At 46.1% G+C, this 14,092-nt stretch overlaps 2 protein-coding genes and 1 long non-coding RNA gene across 3 annotated transcripts; 1 reads left to right on the forward strand and 2 right to left on the reverse strand.

Annotated features, from left to right (window-relative positions):
- Positions 1–1,534, reverse strand: LOC6903510 (aladin). The gene is made up of 3 exons (XM_002132351.3): positions 271–1,534; positions 147–215; positions 1–90 (listed from the first exon to the last, which is right to left on the reverse strand). The coding sequence occupies exon 1, from the start codon at positions 1,458–1,460 to the stop codon at positions 291–293; it is 1,170 nt and encodes a 389-aa protein (XP_002132387.2). The 5' UTR covers positions 1,461–1,534; the 3' UTR covers positions 1–90; positions 147–215; positions 271–290.
- Positions 1,535–5,137: 3,603 nt separating this feature from the next.
- On the reverse strand, positions 5,138–7,073 carry LOC6903509 (cytosol aminopeptidase-like). The gene has a single exon (XM_002132350.3). It carries the CDS (start codon positions 6,955–6,957, stop codon positions 5,368–5,370), a length of 1,590 nt encoding a protein of 529 aa, XP_002132386.2. The 5' UTR covers positions 6,958–7,073; the 3' UTR covers positions 5,138–5,367.
- A 134-nt stretch (positions 7,074–7,207) lies between these two features.
- LOC117183904 (uncharacterized) lies at positions 7,208–9,281 on the forward strand. The gene is made up of 3 exons (XR_004469006.1): positions 7,208–7,432; positions 7,506–8,195; positions 8,261–9,281. It is a non-coding gene; the product is annotated as an uncharacterized lncRNA (long non-coding RNA).
- Positions 9,282–14,092: the final 4,811 nt, after the last annotated feature.

The raw sequence follows: 14,092 nt of genomic DNA on the forward strand, positions 1-14,092 counted from the left end.
TAGTGTTTTATGGAAGTTTATTCGAAACAGCAACAGCAACATGTGTGTACAAAATATATCGTATCGTGTGTGAATCTCTTCCTTCAGAAGCTAAAAAAAAAGATACAATTAATTGATATGTTGGCAATACACCTGGCAATGCTCACCATATTTGTTGGTAGTGTTTTATTCAAATAATATTTGAAACAGTGTGTGTGTAAATCTTCCTTCAGAAGCTGAAAGCAATATATGATTACTCGGTGTATTGGAGACACACCAGACAATGCTCACCGTCGTTCGGTCGTCTCTTCTTAAAGGTTCTTCAACTGAAAGTGCCCCGAAGTCCAGGCAATGGCCAGGTTCCGTTGGCCATTCTTGCCATGTTCAAAGCACACACATGTGGGAAAGATACCTGTGCGGAGAGTCTGATTATCATCGCTATAAATGTATTCCGGGCCTAAAATGCTTAGTTTTTTATGTTTGGCCATGCACAGCTTGAAGAGTTCTACAAAGGGTTGCTTCTTGTAGATGACCGCCAGATAGACGTTCGATGGATCCACAGCAATTGCATGGGGCTGGCTGCGGCACAACTCCTGGCCGGCAAAGGGTGTTGTTTGTAGATTCGCCACCAGCTCAAAGGCCCAGAAAAGCTGAGGCTTCAGGAAAACGTCTACTTCCGAATTCCTGGTAATGGCATACAGATTTGTGTCGTCCTTCTGGACAAACAGCAAATATGTGCTGCAGGCTGTCCAGGCGGCCGTCTGTACTCGTCGCCCCTCCAGGATTTGCTCCAGCTTCCAGGTCCTACGATCCACATAACAGACGCTAGCCCCCGAATCGCTGGAGGCGCCGAATAGCATCTGAAAGTCGGGACTGTACAGCAGAAAGCTAATCGAAGAGGAGAGAAATCGAATCGTCTGTCCACTCTCCGGATCCCAGACGATGATATGATTACTTCCCAAGGCCGCACTGACCAGGACAGTGCCGTCCTCGTTCCACTGTACAGACGTGACGTGGATGTGCGCTGCGTGCCTCAGCACTCGATTGTCCCAGAGCGTATTCGTGACATGCCGCCAGATAAAGATGCCGGCAGCACATCCCACCGCAAGCTCGTGGATCGTGCACGGACGGAAGGCCCCACAGTAGAGATCCACTTGTTCCGCCGACTGAAGCTGTGCCGTAGGACCTACGCCGAACACATGAACAACGTCCTTGTGGGTGACCACCGCCTTTTGCACGCTGGTTGGGTGAAGGATAATGCACCGAATGTACGCCTCGTCCCAGCCCATCATCTTTCGATAGATCGCCAGACTATAGTCCAATGGAGCCCAACGTGAATACTGTTGGCCCTGGATCAGCTGAAGAAGATAGTCCTTCCAGGTGTGGAAAATATTGTAGAGAGTGGTCCAAATGCTGTTCCCAGCCTCTTGATCCTGCCTTGGATCGGACACAAGTCGTTGTACGTCTTCAATTTGTTCCATTTTGGAAATCTGATGTCGTACACTCTCTAGTGCAAAACTTCACTCAACTGAATGTTCAGAAATCTCATGGATATATCGATTATGGAATTTGCTCGCCTAGTGTGTCTACAAATATGGAATCTCTTTAGTCCTTTGTACTGTCGTCTGAGTCCTTGATTGCTTCCATCCATTAGCTGGACACTTCATCGCTCTCCTTACCCATGGGGGGTTCATGCCACAAAAGCGCGACTTGGCGTTCCTTTCATTCGGCTGACAGTTACTTCCTGTCAGTTCCCCCCAGCTCCTGCCCCCCCACACACCGTCACTCCTGACGGCTCATTAGCATGTGTGCGTGGCCTCCTCTCTCTCTCTCTCTCTCTCTCTGTCTTTTTCTCCCTTTCTGCTGCTTCCTTCTTCGCCTGTCAGCTGCTTTGGCCTGCCATTAATTTCGCCAACCTCCTCTCTTTCTCTCCTCCTCTGTCATGGGGTGTATAAAACTAACCTAACCTGCAGTGTAATGCTTTGTATTGTTCACGCAAAATTTATTTCCGCTGCGTCATGAACATCCTGCTGTCGTCGTCGTCGTCGTCGGTGTAGTTGTCCTCCCAACCGTTCTCCTTGGGCTTTAGTCCTCTCCTCATCATCGAAATACCCTTTTAGAGGATAGGCATAGAAAAGGCGATACTGCTTTGGGGACTCGAATCTATATAAATCGATTAATCGCTTAAGATTACCGACTATATTTTCTATCACATCCGGAATAAAGTTGAAGGCCAAACCTATCTATCGTTTGGATCTTTGAACACGTGGCCGCGCAGATCAAGTATCTAGAGGTCGCGGCACGTGTTCCTCAAAAATATTCGGTTTGGGTATAACTTTTTCCAAGAGTATCTTTCAGTTCGGTTTTGTGGAACAAACCTCCGTGGCTGGCTGTTAATTTACGTAATAAATACGCTTGAAAATGTTGCACGCACATGCAAAATGAATTACGTTGCCGGGAAGCACCAGCAGAGGCAGCAACAGCAGCAGAGGCAGAGGCAGCTACATCCAACAGCAGAGAGGCAACATCAACTTAACTGTCACTTGTCACCGGGACGTTTCATGGGCCTTTCTGTCTCATTCTCGCTTTCTCCCTTTTGGGCCCCGTCTCTGTCTACCTTTTTGCCCTCTCTCTCTCTCGCTCTTTCTTTTGCTCCGTTGGCAGCATGTCCTGGCAGTGCGCCGCTGCCTCATCGTACGTTGTCGTCTCTCACATGTCAACGGGCGTCGCTTTGCTTGGCATTTTTGTGATGCGAAATGAAGCAACGAGGTGACAGCAGCAACAGCAACAGCAGTGGCAGTGGCAGTGGCAGCAGGAGCCAGAGCCAGAGCTGTGTTGGGGCTGTGCCACACCAGCGGCAGCATAAAATGAATTACTCGCGTGAACAACAGAAACTGTCAGAAGGCTGTCAGCTGTGTGTGGGGGCGTGGTGGAACCAGTGGGCGGGACGGGACGGGACGGAACGGAGCGGAACGGAACGGGACACCCATGTGTCTGTGCTGTTGCCGTTCCTGTGGCTGTTGCAGGAGGTGTCAGCGCATCGCATTTGAAATGCTTACGCCCCTTACACTCTCACACACAAAAAAAAAGAAAGAGAAAAACAGTTGACAGTCAACAGTCAGTCCAGCGACAAAGTATTGCTCTTGACACTCAACGCCCGGCAGCAGCAGCCACATGAAGCGTGCAGCAATAGCAACAGCAGCAGCAGCAACATGTTGCCATCACTCGTGTGGCTGCACCATGTCCAGGTTTCTTGCACTCGGCAAAAACTGGAGTACTCAAAGTCTCAAAATCATGGGCTTAAAACCAGGTTAGGTCCTACATGAGCGCGATATTTGAAGGATATCTTCGATCGAAAGCAGTTGCATTCGTATTCCTGAACAATTTGATCGGTATTCGATATTCAACACCCATCGATACACATCTTTGAACAATATTTAAACAAATACCCATGGGACCCTCTTTTTTTTAATAGTTTAAAGAACTTTTTGGTCTGTTTTCTTTAGAAGGATACTTCAAGGACTACTTCAATGAGAATCTTTTTAGGTATAGAAATCCTATAGAAATGCAGATACTTAAAGACCAAAAATTATATTATTTTTCCGAGTGTGCATTTGAAATGTGAGTGTACAATCTTTTGTGGGGGGCCGCCGACTCTAGCCCCATGATTATCTTACCTCAAATTGCTTGCAGCAATCATGAAAAGAGCTCCACCCCCACTCACCGATCTCTCTTTATTTTCTTTTGGTTTTTGGTTGCAGCAATTTTCATTTTCGCACTCCATTATAAAGTAATTTTTTTGCATTACTTATGCCTGTCAACCCAACGTCTGCGCGCGTTCTTCTTCCTGTTTCCGCGGCAACGCCTCTGCCTCTGCCCCTCTCTCTCCCTCTCAAGGTTTTCCAGGGTGCCCGAGTGGTGGGGCGCCCATGTGGGCGGGAGGGGTAGGTATCCTTCTTGTTGGCAAAGATTAATATGTTGCCGCTGTGCTGTTTCCGGTGAGCGCGGGCGCTCGCATGTGTGACAGTTTGCAAATGTGATTGACAACTGACACTGGCATATAAATTCAAAAGCTTTCGCAAACACACACACACACACAGCCCCGTTGACAGTCTGCCAGGGATGGGGGACAGCAGCAGCAGCAGCCAGCCCTGAAGCCATGACTGAATGAGGGACATGCAGGAGGTCTGACTGACTGACTGACTGACTGACTGATGGCCCAGCCCTGACAGCTGGGTGTTGTCCCCACTCGTGCGGGGAATGAATCTTTCTTGGGTATTGCAATTCATCTTGTTCCTTGTGCCAGATTCGAAAGAGGAATTGTTTCTTGGGGATAAGGAATCGATCAGCAAATATATGTATGTATATTCTCTTTATTGTTATATGATTTCGTTGGATATAGATTGGAGCTTCTGCAGTTCGTAACTTAACTCTAACTTGATTTTGATCATAGCGTCGATGGCCTATTTAAGTGTACTGTTTTGTCCACAGGGACTTTTCTTTTCTGGCAACTGTTTGTTGAATTTAGCGACGGCACTTTTCCATTTGATGATCTCAAAATCCTGGTCTCGGGTTCTGTCCTTTCGAAGCATTGTTGGATAGCAAACGGCACCGCACGGATCTTCAACATCACTGGATATCGAACAGAGCTATAAGGAATACAATTAAATTATGCTAAAATGCACCATAGACCACGTGGACATGTCACTTCCGAGGTCACCACAGAAATCAGCGAAAAATGTAGACAATCAGAGTTGTATTCCGCATTTTCGTTGATTTCTGGAGGGAATATTTGAGAGACTGAATCGCAACTGACTTGATGGAATGATTTATCGGTTATTTTATATATTGCCAATCTCTTTTAAAGCACAACGGCGAATAAAAAGGTGTATTATGATAAATAAATCATAGATTAATAATATTTAAAAAATTAATAAGTAAGGCAGTATAGATATTATTCCTTGGAGAAACAATTTCAGAGATATCAGCATGAAAATGGGGTTTCCGATCGCCTCTAATCGGTTTAACATATTTACTTGATAATGAGTTTATGTATCTTTTCTTTGAATGGGAGGTCTCTCCTTTTTAGCTACAGCGAATAAATGAATCACAGATTCTATGCCCTACCCAAACACTCCCCTCAAATAATTCATTGTAATTTGAGTTTAGGCCAAAACATTCTATAATTTACTAGTACATCGATATTCTGTTTGTTGTTTGGACCCCTTCAAATTTTGTTCTGATGCTGCTGCTGTTGCCCTGTTGCATTTGTTTCGCTGCATGTGTGGGTGTGTGGGTGTGGGTGTGTGGGTGTGTGGGTGTGTTGTCTTGTCAGAAACAATAAACAATGAAACAGTGATAAAAAATATATGCTTGCGTAGAGCCGCACTACTCGCCGGGACACGCCAACTGGTACAGAAATTGCACCAAAGTGCGGGTCGGGCGTCCTGTCATTTGGCCCGCTCGGAGATACGGCACCAGGCCGTAAGTCGACATTAGGCCAGTGCCAGAGGTGTCCAGATGCGCCCAATCGGCGCAGGGGACCAGCTCGTGGAGAACGGCGGCCGCCAGGCAAGATGAGGCCAGGCCATCACCATCGTTGGTCAGATCAAAGCTTAGGTGATTTGCCACACGGCGTCTGTAGAACTCCCACAGCGGGAAACGCCACAATCGATCTCCGGTTAGCGATCCAGCCTTCTGGAACTGCTTCCAGACGTAGTGCGAATTGGACCAGATGCCCGTAGCGCCGCCGCCGACGGCCTTCTTGACGCCCTTGCACATGGATCCAACGTCGACCACCAGACGGGGCTTGTAAGTCGTCTGGCCATAGATCATGGGATCCGCAATGACCACCACGCCAGCACGGTCGATATTGCGAATCGCCATGCTCTTGGCGTTCAGGAGGGTGACCACGTCGCCCGGTTTCACGGACATGCCAGAGGGCAGGTTCTCGCATAGAGGAAGGATGGCCGTGATGTTGATGGGCAGCGACAGTGCGGCAGCCGCTCGCATGGTCGCCAGGATGGAAGCAGCTCCATTCAAATCGGCACGGTACTCATCCATGCCCTTGCACGGACGCAGATTGATGCCGCCCGAATTGAAGGTCAGACCGAGGCCCACCAGCAGGATCGGCTTGTCCTCGGGCGAGGTGCCGCAGTAGGCGAGCTCCAGGACGACGGGAGGCTCGCAGCTGCCCTTGGCAATCGTGAGGAATGAGTGCAGCTGCTGCTGCTCGATCCACTCCATGGTGCGCACCTCCACGGTGATGCCGCACGGGCAGAGGAAGTCGACGCCGGCCTGCGCCACAGCGGTGGGTGTCATGCAGTTGGCCGGAGACTCGGCGAGTCGGCGCGAGATGTTCTGGGCCTCCGCCTTGAAGAGGCCTCGCGTCCAATTGTCAGTATCCGGCGAATCAAATAGCTCCAGCTTGGGCTGGATCGTGCGGTTCTTCTTGGACACATTCTCCTCGAAGCGCCAAGTGGCCAGGGATGCGCCCTCGGCCGCCTGCTCGGCGTAGTCCATGCTGTCCACATGGACCTCAATGCACTCCATGGCCTGCAGGGACCGGGCACCAATGCCGGCGGCCACGCGGACGTTCTCCATACCCTCGTCGAGCATCTCCAGTTCGTTGAAGCCAATCCCTTCGATGCCAACGCCCACAACGCACACCGAACGGAATTCCTCGTCGACGTTGTTGAACACCTTGCCGCGTCCCAGGCGACCACTGATCTTCGTCTCGCATATCAGCTCGTTCAGTTTTCCGTTCAGACGGTCGTCGAACTTCTCGCCGGTCGGCGTCAGGCGCGGCCCCTTTGCCGACTCCTTCTCGTACAGGCCCAACACCAGACCCTTTCCCCCCTTGTGGGCGTCGGGACAGGCTATCGATGCAAGATACCGCTGGGTCGAGGCCAGGCGGTAGATTTGGTCACGGCTCACCCGCTTCACCAGAGACCGGGCCACCAGTAGTCCCGAATTCATATTTTTTTCCTTGAATACTTGTCGCTGTGTGCTTCTACCAAATAAATAGGGTTTACGAAATATATATACGAGCACGAACTGAGTTGATCGGCAGTCGTATGATTTATGATTTATTTTCAACAACTGCAAAGCACATAAATACTAGATCCATCAGAAATGAGGCAAAACAATGGATTTGCTAGGACAGTGTTGGGTATGGGTATGAGAATCATGATATACCTTTGAATAGTTGTCAATTGGTTGCTCTAGATTTGGGCTGATCAAGAAGGCCGGAATAGCTTCCACCTCCACCCAAACTCTTTTATTTTTCCTAAGTTTTCCTATATGTGGATCTAAAACCAGCCTTTCTGTGATTAAAAATGCATTACGATGCTCATGTATTTGTTTTTTGATCGAAGAGCCCTCTGCCAAGTCATTTCCCCCAGTGTCCGTCTGTAGAGCGTTTCCTGTTTCTTTCAATTATTCGGCCAAGAAGGTAATTCCAATTATCATGACAACTTCCGTTCCGACATAGCCTAGACTCAAATTACGGTCTAATTGCTATTTAGGGGTACCATTGGCCGACAGCAGGCAGAGTACGGGCCGCGTAATATCCAATTATTCAAACAAGAGGCCATAAATGCTGACACAACGGGGACTGGCTTGATAATAGACTCATCAGACATCGGTGCTCGTCATCATCAGGCCATAGCCAGGCGCACACAACAGGTAGCAGGCCAGAGAGAGTGGAGGAACCTCGAACGGACCTGTCGCTCGTGCTCGTGACGACAAAAGTGTCTTCAACGGAAGTGACACAGCACAACACACACACAAAAAAATACTTGATTATAAATGCCCGATGCCGCGAAGAAAATAAAACTAATAAATTGATGTTGATCTGAGCGATGCTGCTGGGCTGCCATGGAGCCCAGGCCAGGGAATCGAGCAATGACAATGACAAAATCAACCGAGACAGAGAGAGAGAGAGAGAGAGCTGACAATGATGAAAGTGACAGCAACAATGGCGCTGCTGACTGACTTGACTGACTGACAGGAGGATGTGATGGCACTGCTGCAGATTGTGGCACCAAACAGGAGGCGGGGTGGCCAGGGACCAGGACCAGCTGTTCGCTAACTCGACTCTCTTGGCGTGACTTGTCAACGGGGGCATCATTCAATAGAAGCAGCAGCATCAACAGCAAACAGGCCCAGACATAGGCGATAATGTGGTCTATCTTTTGTCTCTCGAAATTTCCAGGGTTAGCCACTCTTCGAGGAACAGCTCCGATTTTATTCTAATTTATTTTTTAATATTTTTTCTAAGACATTTCAGTGTCTTGAATTTCTCCCACTGTTGACCGAACCCCAGCCTTGGAGAGTCGAACCCATCTACTGCCCCGAAGGAAAAAGACAAGCCAGTGACAGTCCCAGTTCCAGTCCCACTGCCAGTCATCGATCCATCAGCCATTCAATCATTCAGTCATTTCGACTGTTGTCACTCACTCACACTCAAGTTGCATGCGGCAGGCAGACGAGTCAGACCAGAGGGGCCCCCAGCCGCCAGCCCCCAGCCCATGCTGCACGATTCCGTGGTACGCTTCAATGAAAACAAACTGATATTTGCCTGACACTTGAGATTGATTGTCATCCATCAAGAGAGCTGCTGTCGTTGCTGCCGTTGCCGTTGCTGCTCTGCTGTGAGTGAGTGAGTGATTGAATGGCAAGGATGCGCTGTTTGCATTTCGAATTTACATGCCATCTCCCTGCCTTCAGGCCTGGCTGTCTTCAAACATTTGGGCGTTGGCCTGAATTTATATTCAATTACGACTCTGAAGTTTTATTTCTTCAAGCTGTCACTCGTCCCTCCCGAAGGTTGACCACAAAAGTGGTCGGTCGTTCCTTTGCCAGCCTTTCACACACACACAAGTGATGCTTGACTGAAAGGCGACTGCCAGGCAACACTTCTTCTCATCTCCATTACCTGGCAACACATATGTATGCCTCTGTAATGTGGTGATACTCGGAGCCAGTCCGGAGATCATGTTTGCTTTTGGCACCGCATAAAAGCCGTCAACTCCGATTTGGATACTCAAGAGGAGGGCCCATGTGGTCAAGCCAGCAGCAGCTGTTGAGATGCCATATGAAAGACAAATTACTCGACGACGAGGCTTGAAATAAATCACTGCGAGGATAGGACTCTTTTGCTGCCCAATTTAAGAGTACAGCTGTCGCCGATTTGGTTGTGGGACATGGACAAAGCCCGCCGCACATCTCTCTCAATTTTCTGAATGTGCAGTGCACTATTTTCTGTTTTATTGTTAATTAATTCTGCAAAATATATGGCAACATAATTTTTTCTTTATTGACTGCAGATTTTTATCGTTCCCTAAAGCTGCCTCATCTCGAACGCCCAGCTGCAACCTTCATTATGTTTTCCGTTTCTATCTTGTTGCCATATATTATGCTTATCCCCCCTACTCTGAAACAGAACACCCAACATTCGAGCCAAGCCCCAGACCCAGACAAGAGGACAAATGCACATTTTTCATTTCGGTCTCTCTCTGGCAAATCGTCCAAGTAGCGCATAAAGAAATTGAATTCATTAAACATTAGCTTCCTGACACGATCGTCGGTTGTCGGCTGTCGGCTGTCGGTTGCCGCTGAGAGGCCTCCGACAGAAGAGACCTTAAAACATTTAGTGTCGCAATATGCAAATCCATAAATTTTGTGCCCCAGACAGGCACCGAGAGACGGGGCGCAATGTGGATGCTGCGTTGGAGACGGAGACAGGGTGGGGGGGGACACCTCAGCTGCAGGAGACAAGACATACACACGCGATAAAGAAATTCGATTAGGCATCAATTTTAAATGAGACGCATATCCCCCCTCCTGGCTCCGCCCTTGCCACGGCCACCGTCTGCCTCTCCTTGGGGCAGTTGTTCGGCTGCCCGCTGTGTGTGGATGCCACGTAACCCGATATGGTGACACTCGTCCATGTCGTTCACGTCGTCGTCGCGGTTGCAATCTAATTTATGACTTAATTATCGGGCCATATTTAATGTGTCCAATAAACTAGTCTACAAAATTATACCAACACATCGTTGTTTAGGCTTTGCCCACGATCTCCAAAGCTACACTGGGCAATAGTTTTGGTTGAGGATTACAAATAAAGTAAAATTAAATATAAAATTGAGTATATTTTGTGCAAGAGAGGGTTTACTAGGATTAAAGTTCTAGTTGAGGATTAATTAAGATTTAATTCCTTAAAAAATTATGGCTTTTTAGCACCGCACTAAGAAAACTGTATTATTTAAAAAATAAATTTTGTTTAAATATACATATAAAAATTACAAATATTTTTAAATTTTCTAAAATTTACTTTAACAAAAAATGAGTTTTTTTTTATTAAAATTTAATTTAAACCAATTTTACTAAAATTATAATTTAATTTTAACTTTTTAATAACATTTAATTTAATTTAAATTTTGATTAAAAGTCAATTAAATTAAAAATTTTTTAAATTCAATTTAATTTAATTTTTATTATTTAATTTAATTTTTATTTAATCAACAAAATGATTTGCATCTTTACAGCTATGGGAAAAGAAGAAATTATTTTATTTTAAATTATTTAGAACAAAAAAAATGTAATTATATATTTTATATAATTGATGTAATTTTTAGTTAATTTATACTAAATGATATAGATTTTTACACCCTACAGAGAATAATATAGTCGCGTACTAAGAATTAATTTAATATAATTTATAGATTATATTTTTATTTATTTCTTTGCAATAATTTGTTATTCTTTTTTTTCTAGATACATTTTGGAAGTCTGGCTTTTATTTAAGAGGAATTGTGAGTAGAAAACATATATATTTCTTATTCTATAGTTCATATAAGTAATTTCTCTCAGTGCAGTGGTAAGCTTTTGGTTTATGCGTGGACCGTGTGCGACCGGGGGGCAAACTTGAATTTCAGCCACTCGCCACTCGGCAACTGTCCATGGTGGCCTCCTTTAGTTCTGCGGCCATCAATTTGCTTTTAAATGCAACAATTTGGTTGCCATTGCGGCGGCAGCCACCACACCGCCCGAGTCGAGTCCACCGCGCGTCATCGTCACCACAGCATGCAGCTTTTTTGTTGTTGTTGTTGTTGGTTTTTTTTTTTGGCGGGCATGGTCGTCTCTCGGGCCTGGCCGACTCGTTCAGCAATAAAAATTTCGTGAAGTGGCAATAAAATTCCATTTAAAATGGCAGCGATTATGTCTCAACAGACCATTAAAGTCACTCAAATGACAACTACTACTTAGGCACTACCCCGCACAGCCCCAGACACCACACAGCCAACCACACGGCACTGCACCACTCGGAACCACTTTCAGCATCGCATACATACATATATCTATATATATATATATATAGCTTTTTCTGCTCCTTCTGTCTTGGATCATGGATTGCGCGCGGATCGCGACATTTGATGACGGGCCGGCGCCCGGGTCTTCGAGCATCGAACGTTGTGTGTCGCAGGCACAGTGGGGCACATTTTATTGCCCCCGGGTGGTAGTGGTGGTAGTGGTGGTGGTGTCTCTCGTTCATGAGCGAAAGTGTCGCTCCTACTTGAGTGGGTGTCATCGTCAATGCATCAGTGTGTCTGGCTTTCGAAAGTAAGATCTCCAAATTGGTCATTAAAATTTTTGATGGATTTATACCGAATTTCAATTGTTGTTCCTTTTACTTTTTTTACTGGTTTTTTTTTTTAAGGCATGTGGTGCTATAAATTAACCAAATTACTTGCTCTACTGATATAAATCGTGGGAACAGATTTTGTATACCCTGTATTCATGGAGTGCCTCACATGTGGCTCGAAAAAAACGTTTCAATTAGTTATTTTTGCTCTTCCAAAAAGCGAAAGAATTTCATATAATTCCAATGATTATTAAGTGTAATTCTTAACTAAAATATATTTAATAAAATCTGTAAACTTTGTAACTATTTTTAAGAATTTTATAAACCACTTTTTATGGATATTTTTGGGAGTTGGGACTAGTTTAAAAATGGTATAACCTTCAGTATACCGTAAATAATACGATATTCCTCGTTTATGGCTATTAAATTATCCTTAATATATATATTCCTGATTTGTAAGCAACTCCCCCAGACAGACATGTCTTTTCGTGCTCAAAATTCAATTACCCTTAGACTCCGTGTACCCTCGAGCCTCATCAGGGCCTTAAAACCTCTAACCAAATTGCGTTTTTATTTTATTTTACTTTTTTTTTGTGCTTGGTGTCTGAAAACTACCCCGAATGCGAATTTCCTGCTGAGTTTGCATTTTATTATTTGATGGCAGTCTACCTCTCGCTGCTGCTGCTGTCTCGTGCTGCCACGTTTCGCTCGTTTTGGCAAACGACTTTTGGCTGCTTATGGCCGACTTCCTGACCATTTTTGGCACCACACCATGCACTTGTGGAGGCCATGACATCGTCGTGCATCGTTTAGATAAGAGTGTGCCACCACCCCCATAATTCCTGATGATGCGCATAAATTCTATAATACAGTTTATGCTTCCTTCCTAATTTCGGGTGCACAGAGGAGAGAGAGATGCGTAAGTGAAATTTAATACAGAAAGGATGTTTGTTTCGCCGCCCCAAAAAAACACTCGAGAAAGAGCGAAATTCAATGCCATAATTTGACTTTCAAGTGGCATGAAACAAAACACGAGTGCCAGAGGAGGAGTGTCAAACCCGAGTCCCATCTTCAGACTCCAGTTGATCCTCATTAGTGGTCACATGTCTGGCTGACGCGCATTTGCTGTATAATTTTGTCATTCATCATTTTTCGCCCATTTCACATTTCGTCGTCATCGTCATCGTCGTGGCTGCTACATGCCAAAGGACTCGTATTTCACGCTCTCCATCCATGGCCGTGTCATCTTTTTCTGCGTCGGATGACATGTGACAACAATGTGGAACCGTTGTCATTGTCGCTGGCTGTCGCTTGGTAGCTGTTTTGCTGTGACACATTTCAGTGCCCCCACCGCCATTCTCGGGTCTCTCAGGTCCCTCAGGTCTCTCGGGTCTCTCCGGTCTCCAGCCACAAACAAGAAAAAGAGAAAAAAGAGTAGCCGTAGCCGTAGCCGACTACGAGGTGTGATTTTCAACGAGTTTGTTCATTTTTCTGGTTCAGTTTTCCCATTCATTCTGCTGCCTGCTTTCCACGCATTCTTTGGAGCGTGAACACTACTCCATGATGTATCACCCATCTACCCCCACCCCAGCACCAGCCCCAGTCCCAGTCCCAGTCCCAGCCAAAAACCCAGTAAATGAGTGAGTGATGACTGACCGAATCCGAATGGGTGGCACTAATGAGAGAAATGAGCATTGGTCAGCGGACCCAGCACCAGCCGTCTGTCAGTGGGCATGAAAATGTACGACTACTGACACTTTTACCCAGATGGAGGTGTCTCTGCGTCCATGCGTGTGTAGGCGGGCTAATTGAATGGTGACAGTAATGCCTGGGAGTAGTTTCAAAAGTATTCTGAAGCTCTTAAGAAGCCTCAACCTCACGGTAGAAAGGTATGTAGCCAAAATGTAATGATGGAAATATGAATTAAATTTAAACTACTTTAATAATTAAATTGATGAAAAGGTGTATAACTTTGTTCTTGACAATGATCGAAAGTGCTTTCAAGACAGTCAAAAAGGATCACAAGGAGAAGGTAGAGAAGTCAGAGAAAGACAGCGATGCCAGAGATCCCAGAGAAGTCGAAGATGATAGAGATGCCAGAGAAGACAGGGATGACAGAGAAGACAGGGCTGCCAGAGAAGACTGGTATACCAGAGAAGACAGGGATGCCAGAGAAGACAGGGATTCCAGAGAACACAGCGATGCCAGAGAAGACAGGGCTGCCAGAGAAGACAGGGCTAGCAGAGAAGACAGGTATACCAAAGAACACAGCGATGCCAGAGAAGACAGGGATACCACAGAAGACAGGGCTGCCAGAGAAGACGGGGTTGCCAGAGAGGACTGGGATACAAGGGAAGATAGGGATGCCAGAGTAGATGAAGTGGATGCTTGGCTGTACAACCGACTGAATTCTAAAGAAACTGCTTACAGTATGGGTCATAACTTATTGTGTTATTATCCAAATGC

The sequence above is a fragment of the Drosophila pseudoobscura genome, chromosome 4, assembly GCF_009870125.1.
Source record: "Drosophila pseudoobscura strain MV-25-SWS-2005 chromosome 4, UCI_Dpse_MV25, whole genome shotgun sequence".
NCBI classification, from domain to species: domain Eukaryota; kingdom Metazoa; phylum Arthropoda; class Insecta; order Diptera; family Drosophilidae; genus Drosophila; species Drosophila pseudoobscura.